At 33.5% G+C, this 12366-nt stretch overlaps 4 protein-coding genes across 9 annotated transcripts; 2 read left to right on the top strand and 2 right to left on the bottom strand.

Annotated features, from left to right (window-relative positions):
- The first annotated feature begins 224 nt into the window (after positions 1 to 224).
- Positions 225 to 1517, top strand: LOC108821148 (EPIDERMAL PATTERNING FACTOR-like protein 2). Its single transcript, XM_018594196.2, has 3 exons — positions 225 to 409; positions 496 to 530; positions 606 to 1517. Exons 1-3 carry the CDS (start codon positions 301 to 303, stop codon positions 864 to 866), a joined length of 405 nt encoding a protein of 134 aa, XP_018449698.2. The 5' UTR covers positions 225 to 300; the 3' UTR covers positions 867 to 1517.
- Positions 1518 to 1851: 334 nt separating this feature from the next.
- Positions 1852 to 3365, bottom strand: LOC108821147 (phosphatidylglycerophosphate phosphatase PTPMT2-like). Of its 6 annotated transcripts, none has more exons than XM_057000944.1 (6): positions 3060 to 3365; positions 2846 to 2969; positions 2665 to 2758; positions 2516 to 2580; positions 2346 to 2435; positions 1852 to 2227 (listed from the first exon to the last, which is right to left on the bottom strand). In XM_057000944.1, exons 3-6 carry the CDS (start codon positions 2747 to 2749, stop codon positions 2171 to 2173), a joined length of 297 nt encoding a protein of 98 aa, XP_056856924.1. In that variant the 5' UTR covers positions 2750 to 2758; positions 2846 to 2969; positions 3060 to 3365; the 3' UTR covers positions 1852 to 2170. The 6 variants fall into 6 exon arrangements, with proteins under 6 accessions (XP_056856924.1, XP_056856923.1, XP_056856925.1 ...); XM_057000943.1 differs by having other exon boundaries at positions 2665 to 2787; positions 2901 to 2969; XM_057000945.1 differs by having other exon boundaries at positions 2665 to 2771; positions 2901 to 2969.
- Positions 3366 to 7825: 4460 nt separating this feature from the next.
- LOC108823030 (uncharacterized) lies at positions 7826 to 10110 on the top strand. Its single transcript, XM_018596257.2, has 2 exons — positions 7826 to 8066; positions 8296 to 10110. The coding sequence occupies exon 2, from the start codon at positions 8324 to 8326 to the stop codon at positions 9959 to 9961; it is 1638 nt and encodes a 545-aa protein (XP_018451759.1). The 5' UTR covers positions 7826 to 8066; positions 8296 to 8323; the 3' UTR covers positions 9962 to 10110.
- Positions 10111 to 10188: 78 nt separating this feature from the next.
- LOC108823031 (cytochrome c oxidase subunit 6a, mitochondrial) lies at positions 10189 to 11359 on the bottom strand. The gene is made up of 4 exons (XM_018596258.2): positions 11158 to 11359; positions 10780 to 10886; positions 10577 to 10619; positions 10189 to 10375 (listed from the first exon to the last, which is right to left on the bottom strand). Exons 1-4 carry the CDS (start codon positions 11270 to 11272, stop codon positions 10332 to 10334), a joined length of 309 nt encoding a protein of 102 aa, XP_018451760.1. The 5' UTR covers positions 11273 to 11359; the 3' UTR covers positions 10189 to 10331.
- Between the last annotated feature and the right edge of the window lie 1007 nt (positions 11360 to 12366).

The raw sequence follows: 12366 nt of genomic DNA, 5'->3' as shown, positions 1-12366 counted from the left end.
ATATAAAAAATGGAGGGAGGTCCCGGTATATTTTGTATTTTTCTTCTTCAAATCCTGACTCTCTCTATACATATCCTTGATGATGATGTGATGATACAAAAAAGTACTAATAACCATATAAAAGATTATATATCTCATGTCAAGTCATATAAAACGCTTACGTGCATATATATCCGTGCGTGTAGTATAGTTTAGGAAAAAATTGTTTTCCCTTTAAAGGGTAGTCACTTTCCTATTTCTTTTCTACTCGCAAAGATCTTCCTCTAGACATCAATAAGCAGAGAGATAGAAAGAGAGAGAATGGCGTTGTCGATCTTGTGTCTGAAAATGCCGTTGTGCAGCAAAATGTCAAGCTGTCTACTGATGTTGCTGATTCTTAATTCGACCCTTTTCAGTCTAATGGCTAATGGTAAATGGGTCAATGTCACGTTTCCATGTGTTAAAACAAAATTTCCAAAATGTTAATAATTCTTTTACTTCTTATGACATTTTCAGGTAGACCAGAGCCAAACTCGCGTGAATTCACTAAGGTACAGTTCTTAAACCTCCTGTTTTTATTTCCTTCCAATTATCTTGATTTTTTAAATGTCATTAATTATGGACAGAGAGGAGATCAAGATCAGAAGATGATGATGAGAGGTTTAATAGGATCAAGTCCACCAAGATGTGAAAGAGTGAGATGTCGTTCGTGTGGTCACTGTGAAGCAATTCAAGTTCCTACTAATCACCAAACGAAGCTTCACTCTCCTTCTTCTTTTTCGTCCTCTGTGATTATTAATCTCGATTACATCAGAGGAGAAGACACTACTAATTATAAACCCATGAGCTGGAAATGCAAATGTGGTAACTCCATCTATAACCCTTGAAGAAATTCCTTTATTTTTATCTACAAATTTTATTTTTCTTTCTTTGTTGGGCTAAACTCAAAAATCTCTGTGTACATATATATGTTTTAGTTTCTGATAATTCTGCGTTATTTAGATTCTAATGATGTTTTTTATAGTGGTTAACAAAAACACAGAGATGAATAAAATTCTGCGTTATCCAAAAATGATTTGCTTTTATTTTATATAACTAGTATGACTTTTGATTTTACAAAAAGTGAAAGTAACCTTTAAAAATCGACAAGTGATAAATATTTCATTAGTCTAGTGGTATTTTTACCAAAAAAAAATTGACAAGTGATATACTATTATTTGTATTAGAAGAACACGCATTGTGAACAGAACGCACGGAAACCTATTTTCATGACGTTCTGACAAATACCAATTTTATGGATGAAAGCTACATTACACGCGTACATATGCATTATATAAAATACATTATACATGTATATATGCATATGAGATTATTTGGAAATAATGTTGGCGTATTTAATAAAAAAGCAAAAAAATATTGTTTTTTTTTGTCGACGATTGTTTTTTTTGTTGGTTATAAACTTATAATAAACAGACATAAATACGTTTGGTACATACATGATACATTGGTATATGATTGTGAAAAAAGAATAATAATCATCCATAGATGATGGACAAATAATCAGCCGTTCTGCTGTCGTCAATAACGATTATGTCATCACATTGATTTTCGGGTTGTATTTAGTGACTGCTAGTAATTTTCTGTGTCCCTGGTACTTGTTTGCGTAGAGTTCAGAGACTCCGTGAAATTTATTTGTAAGAGCGAGTTCTTGAATCAGAGTTTTTATTAATTATTATATCCATATTTAAGAATAATTTAATAATATATTTTTATATTTTAAGATTTTGACTATTTAAAAACAGACACACGGCTTATGGGGTATCTTAATTTTGATTTTAGATCTCTCTTGTGAAAACTGAAAACATGTTCTCATACTTCCTATTTTTATAGTTTTATTATTTTATTTTAAAGCTATTTTGAGACTATACAATGAGTATATCCTAAGAGCATGTTTATCCCACAGACCCATTAAGGATCTCTTGATCAAATTTTAATAATATTTAAAGAATAAAAGTGTTGAAGAGATTTAGTGAAGAACCTTAAGATTTTGATGTCTCCATTGCTAGTCTCTTACTTTGGATCTCTTGAGCAAAATAGAAGATTTTAACCGAACCAAAAGAAAGCAGAGAAGTCTTGCAAACAATGGCCATAGCTGCTGGAAATGCTGAGAGCTATAATCTCTGCCGGTGATTTAACTGTCAGCATCAAAGGTTTCTAGAGTTTGTAGCCTTTTAAATTTCTCAACAACCTATACCATAAATTACAATCTTTCAGAAACAAACAGCCTAGACTTTGTATTAAAGAAACACACAAGTAGATTCATGTTTTTTTTTGTAAGCTTTATGATCTGTCTCGTATATACTTACCTTTCTCTGCGAAGGATGCAGCAAAACCTGCGGTCTTATTGAGCGGACATGTTCAAAAGCTGCAGCTACGGTCATACTCTTGTGCTCAATCTAAAGAGAAACAGCGAGAGCAAAGTCCTTAATAAACCAACAACCTCTGAGCTGATTAAATACATAAGAAAATGAGTTACCAAATAGCAGAGAACAATGGTAGTTTTGCAATGGACGTAAGTGGTTTTACCGAGAAAAGCATTCTCTGTTTACATGAAAGAGAATGGAAAATAATGAGCAACAGAGAAAAAGGTAAAAATTCAAGAGAGCACAAACATTATTTACTCACTGTGAATGAAGTCAACAGCTCGGGTTATGTCTGCAATGGAAGGAGCAAAGAGGTAATCTCGTGTTGGTATCACTAGATGCTCCATTTCATAAGCCTAAACCAAAAATCTGCAACCATCAAACACTCCACAAATAGACAAAAAAAAAGATTTAGAAACACGAGACTGGGGGAAGTTGTTGACCAATATTGTACAAAGAAGATGGAACCAAAGTCTCAAAAGGTTCAAGAGTGATTACGCCACCAACGCCTAGTTGCTTTAGTCGTGGAACGTCCTTACGAAATGGAACCGCTCCCATCAGAAGCTACTAATTGAAAGAAAAAAAACTTTTCTTCATCATAAACAGACTTACAGACTCATAAATTCATAATAACTAATTCAAAAACAAAAAGGAAACCTCGTCGATTTGATCCCACCATCGAAACTGAGATTGGAGTTTGAAGCGGAGGAGGTTGTACAAAAGAGTCGGGCAGAATAGGATCCGACCATCCGCTCCGATTAGAGCTCTCTTCGTTTTATCCCCCTTAAAACCTATACCTTTCTTCTTCTTGTGATTTCTGGAAACGAGTTCGAGGATGATCGCTGCGTCTCGTCATCTTCCTCCGTTTCATCTTTCATTTTTTGACATGCGTCCACCAAGATATGTTCCTTCACGAGGCAACGAAACACCCGTCTCCTCGACTTTCTTCCTTTTTTTTTAATTAAAATTAACTGAAGAGACACCCTTAATTAACCGCGATAAACATGCTCTAACTACTCTACCTTTTATATAATAAACATTAAATTCTTTGGTTTCAATACAATAACATTTTTATATTTTCTAAAACTAAAGTTCAGCCTTTTATATACTCCTTCTGTTTCAAAATACATTAAATTTTAGGATTGAATACTAATATTAAAAAAATTGTTTTTATCTTTAAAATATTATTAAAAATTATTCAACGAATCACTATAAAATATCATCTGTTACTCAATTTTTGATAAAATTAAACAAAAATCATTATATAAAAAAACATCATCTATTTTGACACATCAAAAACTCCCTAAATCATCATATCTATTTAGAAACGGAGGGAGTAATAAACATCAAATTCTTTGGTTTCAAAATAATAACATTTTTAAACGGAAATTAGCCTTTTATATAATAAACATTAAATTCTTTGGTTTCAGTACAATAACATTTTTTTCCAAAGCAAAAAATCGAAGAAACAATAAAAACAGAACAAAATTATATCATATTTTCACAAAAAACTATTTAATATTTTCCCAATTTTGAAAAATGTCATTTTCGACATTTTTACAGAGATAAAAAATGATAAAAATGTATTTGTGTTCTTATTAAATATACTTATTAACCAATACTATTTAAAATAAATATTTTTTAAAAATAAAACTAATGCATTTTTTGATTAACAGTAAATTTGAAATAAATACAAAATTGCATTAGAATTTTTAAATAACACTATTTGTGAAACAAAGTATCAAAATAATATTTTTGGTGAAACAAATGATAGTATATTTTTTACTTGTGTAGCAGTGGCTGAAGACCTAATTTAATATGCATGTTGTTGTTTTTCTGCTGGATGATAAACTTGTTTGGGTTTGAGCTTTTAGTGGATTATTCTTGTTATCTTGTATGCTTCCCTATGTTAGGGCGTTTGTCTCTAGAGAATCTTTGTATTCTGCTAGCTCTAGTTCTGTATCAGGTTTATTTCAAAAGTTTAATAAAATTTCTAGATGACAAAAAAATAAAAATAAATCAATGTACAATAATGATATATATATATAGAGTGTATAAATTGAAACATATATAAAATGCGGAACCAGTTTAAAATTTTTTTAGACTATAAATAATTCATTTGACAAATTGGTAGATCAATGGCTATATGTATTAACGTTTGAAATTTTGAGAATCCAAAACTTATATTTTATTTTGGCTATGACATATATCACCAACTTTTTTTTGATAACTGGGAAGTGTTTGGTGGACCGAGATCCAACCGATTAATCTTCTCAAAATCCGTCCACCGGACTAAATAGACCCGGTTGTTCGCAACAGAAATTAAATGTCAAAATGCTTCGTAGATTTAAATCTGAGTTTCGTAGATTTTCAACCCAAAATGCTTATTATCTTTCCAAATCTACACTTGTTCGACAACGCTTGTGTGGTTCCTATCACCAACTTTGATTAAACGTAAAATCATCATCATATAGTTATTATATCTATGTTACGTCAATGATCATTTTTCTATTTATATGCTACAAGTTATAGCATGTCTTTCGTTTCAATCCAATTGAGCATTTGGAATATATGCATAAAACATGTAGAAATTAGAATGAAGTTTGGACAAAGCCTATTATTCATAAAGAAATGTAAAGAATGTGAGGTGATGGGATTGATCGATCATATAGAAAGATGAAGGGAAATGACAAAACAAAAGAGAGATGTGTGTTTGTTGTGTCTGTGGGGTTTAGTAATTTCGCAAATCAAGCAAAGCAAGCAGTCTTGTTTTCTTTGCAAGAAAAAAAAAAAGCAGTCTTGTTTCTATCTACTATTTTTCCTTTGAATGACTTTACTTGCTCCATAATTTATTTGTTTTCATTTATCAATTATCACTCAATAGTTGAATAATAAGAAAATATATTTGGAAATAGGTGGAGACCTCCACCCAAGTGTCAATCAGAGTCAGGACAGGTCTGCCACAATGCTATTGATTTAACTAATCTTCTGAACGACAACGCCGCTCCAAACATTTTATTTAGTAACTTCAAAATTATTCATTAATACGTAACGTGTATAATTTCATAATCCCTGTTTTACAAAAAAATATATTTTGAACATTTATTAGGGCAGTTCCAACGGTAGGTATTTATTGAGTTTCTTATTATCAAAATATTATTAAAAACAGATTAGGAAGAGAAAGAATATCAATCATGAAGAGAGAGATGACACAATCCTTACCAAGCAAACGATGTTGACGTATTTTTTTTTAGTTTACAGGTGCTGCTGTTCTACTAGTTAATAACTTTTGAAAATAAAACATAATTAAGTAAGTAATAAAGAATTATCATTTTTTTTGTTACAGAAACTTAAATGGTTTCTACCGTTGAGGATTGTTTGATTGAATTATATGACACTGCTAAATACTATATCATGTTGCGAATTGACCATGTTACAACGGAGAAATAATGATTTTATTTCAATAGCTCGGTTAATTTGCAATTTGCTATGATGGCTAAATCATTGTTGAATTAATGAGTCTCTGTGGTAAACGAAGCATTTTACTATCGTTAATTCCTCACTCAGCCTTTGTTAAAAGACGAATACTTTGGTTCATGTCGCTTAAATGTTTTTGTTCTGTAATATCAGTATCTGTGAACCGCCGACAGATTTCAAAATGCGACCTCCCTGTAAAAATGTTTATAATCTGAGAAAATTGCATTTTTGTGTGTTTAGACGATTTATGTCACATGTCGCACTCTCGTCGAAGCCATTAAAAACTACGTGACAAAACGAAGAGACACAAAATAAGAAGCATAGACGAGGAAGAAACAATGAGAGTAAAAACATAAAATATTCCGATCTCTTTGTGTTATGTTTATTTAACTGTTTTCGCTATCTTCTCTGTTGCATCACTTCCTTCGAGTTATGGATGGAATTACCAATGTAGGAAAGAGGCTTAGAGCCATTGGAGATAAATTCTTTTAAGAACAGAGATGACAACGTACAGTCACGTGGAGGCATTTTGGACATATCCATAATCACTCTCCATGATCTATTCTAACGTCCATTGCTCCATACCTCATTCATTGGTTCTTCTACAACACATGCCTTTGCTCATCATAATATCAGATAAGGTTAATGCTTCCACGTGAGATATTATTATATGAGACTGTGAGTATATAATTTCTTCTTTTGTTACTACGATTAAATATGGATTAATGGTCAGCCATGTAACATCATTACAAAAAGTTATTTTCTATGACCACCATGTTTGGTACGTACGTACTGTATATGTATGTATGTATGTATCCGGATTTAAACCCATCATTTACAATATAATTTAAACTTAAACATCATATTTATATTTGTAACATAGACAAAAGCAATTTCAATAATGCAGAGAATAATTATTCTCAAAGAGCTGAAGACAAAAAAATACAGAGAAGAATAAAGATTCCAATGGTCCAATATGGATTTTGGTCCTTAATCTGGGTATGAATCTGTACGCACAATGGCAAACACGTCTCAGACGTTTTCTCTCTGGCAACACCTCAAATATTTATATGTATATTATTTCTTATGCATAGTAAATATTTCTAATCAACTTTTTTTTTGGGACAAAATCAATATCCTATATAGATCGTTTGTTATATTTTTCTCTGTTAAAGGATATATATTGCTGGTTAATGATCTGATTTAGTTATGTCTAGAACTAATTCCCAAGTTTACATTATTAGTAGATAAACCGGTAGTCAATTATAATATATGGTATAACATCCACCATGACATTTGTACCACTATACCATCACATCATAGCTCAACTCATGAAAAATGTCCAACAATATCATAATTATAGATGGGTCTATCTACTGTTATATGCATGAAAAGTACGAGGTACTCGATGAGTAAGTACACGGTTTAAAGCATGCATGGGTTGGGCATTCTGAAAGAAGTGATGAAGGGTTATTAATTTCGTTGAAAGCTTATAATATATGGAGCAAAGGAAATCTGCACACCTAAATTACTATCACTATTAAGATGAAAGATCATCAAGACTATTATAAAATATATGAGTATACGTAAATTTGGTTAGGCTGAAGCAAATGGTTTATCTTATCCATTTCAAACAAATATGTTTTACAACAGATGACTATATGATCCTTCAAAAAAAGAAAAAAACATATGACTATATGAGATGTTTTTTCAGCCTAACATTGAGTTGGGGTATCGATGGTCGGTCAAGAAGGCTAACTTTGGGTCACAGCTCACAGATGATATACTAGTTACAACGTTCATAGTTACCCGTTTGCGTTTTGATATTACGGGCCTAATATCATCAGCCCATTAGGTGAAAACGGGCCTTATGGGCCTAATATAAGAAAAAAGAAAAGAAATAGTATTATAGAAAGTAGGAAAGGACGTTAATTTGAAGAGTTGAAGTCAGCGGAAAAAAAGAAAGTCGACCGACGACGTCGCCTTGAAGTCACAGTTAGAGAGAGTGGTTAAGAAATATTTAAAGTGCGGAAGGAAGGAAGCACGAGTTTTGACGTTACTATCTAACTCTTCTTTTCTCCTTGTCCCTAGATCCAAGAACTCGCTCACACTTATTACCTTTCCTTCTTTGATCTTTCATCTTCGCCGGGATTAGAAGTTTTACTTCGGCTGATCAAACTTTTCCAGGTTTTTTTTTTTAATTTTCCCCTTTTTATTTTATTGATTTTACCGCCGTTTTGTTCTATATACATGTGATTGTCGATTGATTATACGTTTTTTTTTGGATTATTTAAAGTACAAATTGAGCCTTTTTGATTTGTGATTACGTTCTTCTCTGAGCTTGAAAGTGCGCGCCTAAAATGATTTGCTATTTTGGTTTCTGAGATATTTGTTTTTTTTCTTTTTTGGGAATTAGGGTTTGGTTTGAGAGTTTTTTTTTTAAAATGGGGAGATCATCGCCGAGAAGAGGGCAGAGATCAAAGGGATTGAAGGTCAAACACTGTCTTCAGTTCACTCTGTTGCTCGCTGTGGGGATATGGCTCCTTTATCAACTCAGGCATTCACATGTTGATGACAAGAAAGGTGCTGCAAAGATTGTTTCAGCTGGGGAGGATGATCAAGTGGTGAAGCTGGGAAGGAAAGATGTTAACCGTGGTGGTGTCGTCGAGGAGACTAAGAAGAATGATGAAGTGATCAAGAATGAAGAGGAGATTTTGGAGAGGGAGGAGGAGAGAGGTGAGGAGGAAGGGAGTAATGACAAGGAAAGTCAAGGTACAGGGAATGAAGAAGGGGAGGATGAGAGTGAGACGAGTAGTGAAGAAGCTAGAGAGAAGAATTACAAGGGTGATGATGCTTCTAGTGAGGTGGTTCATGAGATGGAGGAGGAAGAGAGTAAGTCTAATATTACTGAGACTGTCAGTTTCCATGAAGACGAGTCTGGTCCAAAGACGGAACAGCTAGTTAAAGATTCTGTTGTTATTAATAATATTGTTTCTTCCAACACAACCGAGGGAAATGGAAGTGATGATGATGGTGAGCAGCAAGAGACGAAGAAGACTGAAGCAGGGGAGAACACAGGAGGTGACAACGAGTCTGATGAAACAGTAACCAAGAGTGTGGTGTTGGAGAAGGGCTTCTCTGATTCTAATGGTGAATTTCCTGAGAGTAGTAACCAGTCGGCTTCTAATGCAACTGAAAAGACCATTGGTTATCAAGAAACTAGAAATGAAGAAGACGAGCGGGAGAAGATACAATCTTCTCAACTCTCATCTGAAGTGGAGAGTAAAAGCAAAGAGGAGTCCTTGTCCCAAGACGATAGTAAAGAGGAAGGACCCCAGAAAAAGAAGAAAGAGGACTCTTCATCCCAAGAGGAGAGTAAAGAAGAAGAGGGACATAAGAAGGAGAAAGAAGAGACTTCACAACAAGAGGAAAAGGAGAAAGGAGAGGCTTCTTCGCAAGAGAAGAATGAAAACAAAGAAACTGAGAACATTGAGAAAGGTGAGTCTTCGTCCCAAGAGGAGAGTGAGAGCAAAGAAACTGGGAACAAGGAGAAAGGTGAGGCTTCTACGCAAGAGGAGAATGAAAACAAAGAAACTGAGAACACTGAGAAAATAGAGTCTTCGTCCCAAGAGGAGAGTGTGAGCAAAGAAACTGAGAACAAGGAGAAAGGAGAGGCTTCTCTAAAAGAGGAGAACACTGAGAAAGGCCAGTCTTTGTCCCAAGAGGAGAATGTGAGTAAAGAAGCCGAGAAGAGGGAGAAAGAAGACCATGAAACGGAAAACACTAACAGCGAGAAGACCATTGAACAGGTGGAATCTACTGATTCTTCAAACAAACAGGAGAAGAGTGACGAACATGAAACTGAGGGAAACAAGAGTCAATCTGGCAACGAGCAAAGCAAATCAGGTTCTGATGACGAAAAGAAAACAGAGAATGACACATCAAAAACAGAGTCGGACAAGGAGAAGAAAGACAACAAAACTGGTGATCACGAACATGCTAAGGATGCTGCTGGAACAGAACTGAAAACTCAGCCCGAGTCTAACAATGGATTCACCAACGACAAAGTTGCTGCTGAGTGAGTGAGTCCCTTTAACCAAATTTGTCTGTCATGTACTGTATACTACTACATACACTAAAAATACTTTTTTCATATCACGGGAACTAATCCTCAATTAGTAGTACTGAGTTTTGAAACAAATCAATGTATGAAATAAAACTTTTTATCTTTGTTCTGTCTCAAAATCTCCATTTTTATTGAGATTGAATCGCAAGAGATTTGAGGAACCACAAGTACGTATTTGATAACAACAAACCAAAGTTATTATTCTTATTTCCCAACAAGAGTGGTGTAGCAAATAGTAGACAACGTTAAAACAAAGACGATAAGCAATTTAGCCTATCAAATGAACAGAGAATAAGAAAATTTATTGTAAAGACGCAAAGAAGATTTCAGTGCCCTTCGTTGTGCTTCACCTCAAAGAGACCGTCTGGACCTGAGGACAGCAAAAATATAGAACAGAGTAAAATTTCAGAAAGCTACGGATAATCTTTGACTCAGAGCCTATAAAGGTTTTAAGGAGAAGCAAGCCATGATAAGAGACACATTCTTTGTCACATCTCCAACAAGTTGAAAATAAACAGTAATACGAAAAAACTGAAAAAAAAATACCAGGAAGAGTATTAGATTTACATACCCCAAGGAAACTCCTTGTTGCGGATGTGCATATATGGATAGGCCTGTATAACAAAGGGGAAACACAAAGATGTTAAACAAAATGGCATTAAGTAACAACTTCATCATCATCTTACAGGCTAATAATGGCTACATATAACCATGCTCTCTAAAATAAAGTAATAAAAGAGTAAAATCCAATAAGAAGAGAAAGGAGTGGCTTACAGGAGGATCCTCGCCGTGATGATGACCCTTAGATAAAACATAGGCGGCTAGAGCAGTGCAACTAGCTATTCCCAGATATGTTATCTTCTCCCACTTCGCTGCTTCATCTGTTAAAATTAATTAAAAAAAATTAAGACTTTGGATCCTTTCAAAATGGATCATTGAATATTTTGATACATCCAATCCAAATTGACCAATCGCTCGATCCAAATCTATATTTGAATTGAATCCGTGTAGAATCATATTGAATCTTAAATCAATTCAGAGCTAGTAAATAATTATATATACCAAATCTTCAGTATTGAGTAAAATCAGAGACAAAACTAGACACGCAAAAAAAACTAGATCGGATTGAAAAAGAGATGAGAAAAATATTACAAGCATCGTCATGGCCAGCAGAAGATGAAAATCTTCTCTTTGGGGCAACGGATGTCCTCGGGGCCGCGCCGATCGCTGCTCGTGAAAGTGCTGAACGTACTATCGCCGTCGCCATTCTTCCGGATCTCTTTATTCGCTTCTCTCTCTCTCTCTCTCTCTCTCTCTGTGTCTGAAAATGTTGTGGAAGAGTCTCTCTCTCACTACGCTAAATCAGACGTCCCTAAACCTATAATCCAACAATCTTCAAAAGCCCAACGAGCCTTATCTTATATGGGCTGTTTCGTTTTCTTAACAACTTTTTTTTTCTGTCTGTCAATAACAACTATTTTATTTATTCATATAAAATACAACAATACAAAATATGTAGTTATAATAGTCAAATTTAAAATGGATAAAATATATTATTACACATAAACTAAAATCTGAAGATGATTTCTTCTAAGCCATCTTCCTAGATAATAGAATAACAATTTTATTTTCTTTGAAGCTATTAGTTTGGCGATCATCCATTTGATAAAATCTTAAACTCTTATTTGCAATTTTCTTTATTGTATAACATTGACCAAACTCCAATTAGATTTATATTATTTTTTTCCATATTCTGGGAAAAAAATTGTTTAAAATTTTTTTAGTATATTTTCAATGTATTTTTGGTCAATTAATAATAAAAAATTGTGATTTTTAAAAACATTATTATATTTCTTGAAATTTTATTGGTTTAGAATTATAGGAACCATAAAATTACAGAAAACTATACAGTAATAAGTATATTTTAATATGTTTTTTTAATAATATTATTTTGAAATGGAGAAAGTAGATATTAGCCAAGTCAATTAAGAATTCAGTATAATGATTTCCTAGATTGGACCTGAATTTTCAACGCTAATAGTGCTGCGGCAACCAAACAAACAAACAGTCTTAATAACTTTGGGCCTCATCTTCCCTCTTTTACAATAGAAATGGGCTCTTTTCAGAACCCAAATATCTAGAGTTTCTTTTTTGTCAATATATATCAAAAGAGTTAATCATCTATCATGTGCTCCACAGTAAAAGAAAAACAATTCGATAAAATCCAACGGTCAAGATCCGTTCATCACCGATAACACTGAGACGCCGTCGTTTTCACGGAACTCGTACAAAAGATAAAACAGTATAAGGTAGCGATGAGAAAAATAAATAAAAAAACTACAGAAGAAAATAAAACTAAAT

This window comes from Raphanus sativus, unplaced genomic scaffold (assembly GCF_000801105.2).
Source record: "Raphanus sativus cultivar WK10039 unplaced genomic scaffold, ASM80110v3 Scaffold3100, whole genome shotgun sequence".
Taxonomy (NCBI): domain Eukaryota; kingdom Viridiplantae; phylum Streptophyta; class Magnoliopsida; order Brassicales; family Brassicaceae; genus Raphanus; species Raphanus sativus.
Note: the sequence above shows the minus strand (reverse complement) of the source record. Positions and strands in the feature narration are given on the sequence as shown.

Coding starts and splice junctions, on each gene's coding strand:
- LOC108823031 (XM_018596258.2), bottom strand. CDS start 11,272: ATGGCGACGGCGATAGTACGTTCAGCACTTTCACGAGCAGCGATCGGC. Junction 10,887..11,157: donor TGCTGGCCATGACGATGCTT/GTAATATTTTTC, acceptor TAATTTTAACAG/ATGAAGCAGCGAAGTGGGAG. Junction 10,620..10,779: donor ATCACGGCGAGGATCCTCCT/GTAAGCCACTCC, acceptor TTTGTTATACAG/GCCTATCCATATATGCACAT.
- LOC108821147 (XM_057000944.1), bottom strand. CDS start 2,749: ATGGAGCATCTAGTGATACCAACACGAGATTACCTCTTTGCTCCTTCC. Junction 2,581..2,664: donor AGCTGTTGACTTCATTCACA/GTGAGTAAATAA, acceptor TCATGTAAACAG/AGAATGCTTTTCTCGGTAAA. Junction 2,436..2,515: donor CCATTGTTCTCTGCTATTTG/GTAACTCATTTT, acceptor GTTTCTCTTTAG/ATTGAGCACAAGAGTATGAC.
- LOC108823030 (XM_018596257.2), top strand. CDS start 8,324: ATGGGGAGATCATCGCCGAGAAGAGGGCAGAGATCAAAGGGATTGAAG.
- LOC108821148 (XM_018594196.2), top strand. CDS start 301: ATGGCGTTGTCGATCTTGTGTCTGAAAATGCCGTTGTGCAGCAAAATG. Junction 410..495: donor TTTCAGTCTAATGGCTAATG/GTAAATGGGTCA, acceptor TGACATTTTCAG/GTAGACCAGAGCCAAACTCG. Junction 531..605: donor ACTCGCGTGAATTCACTAAG/GTACAGTTCTTA, acceptor AATTATGGACAG/AGAGGAGATCAAGATCAGAA.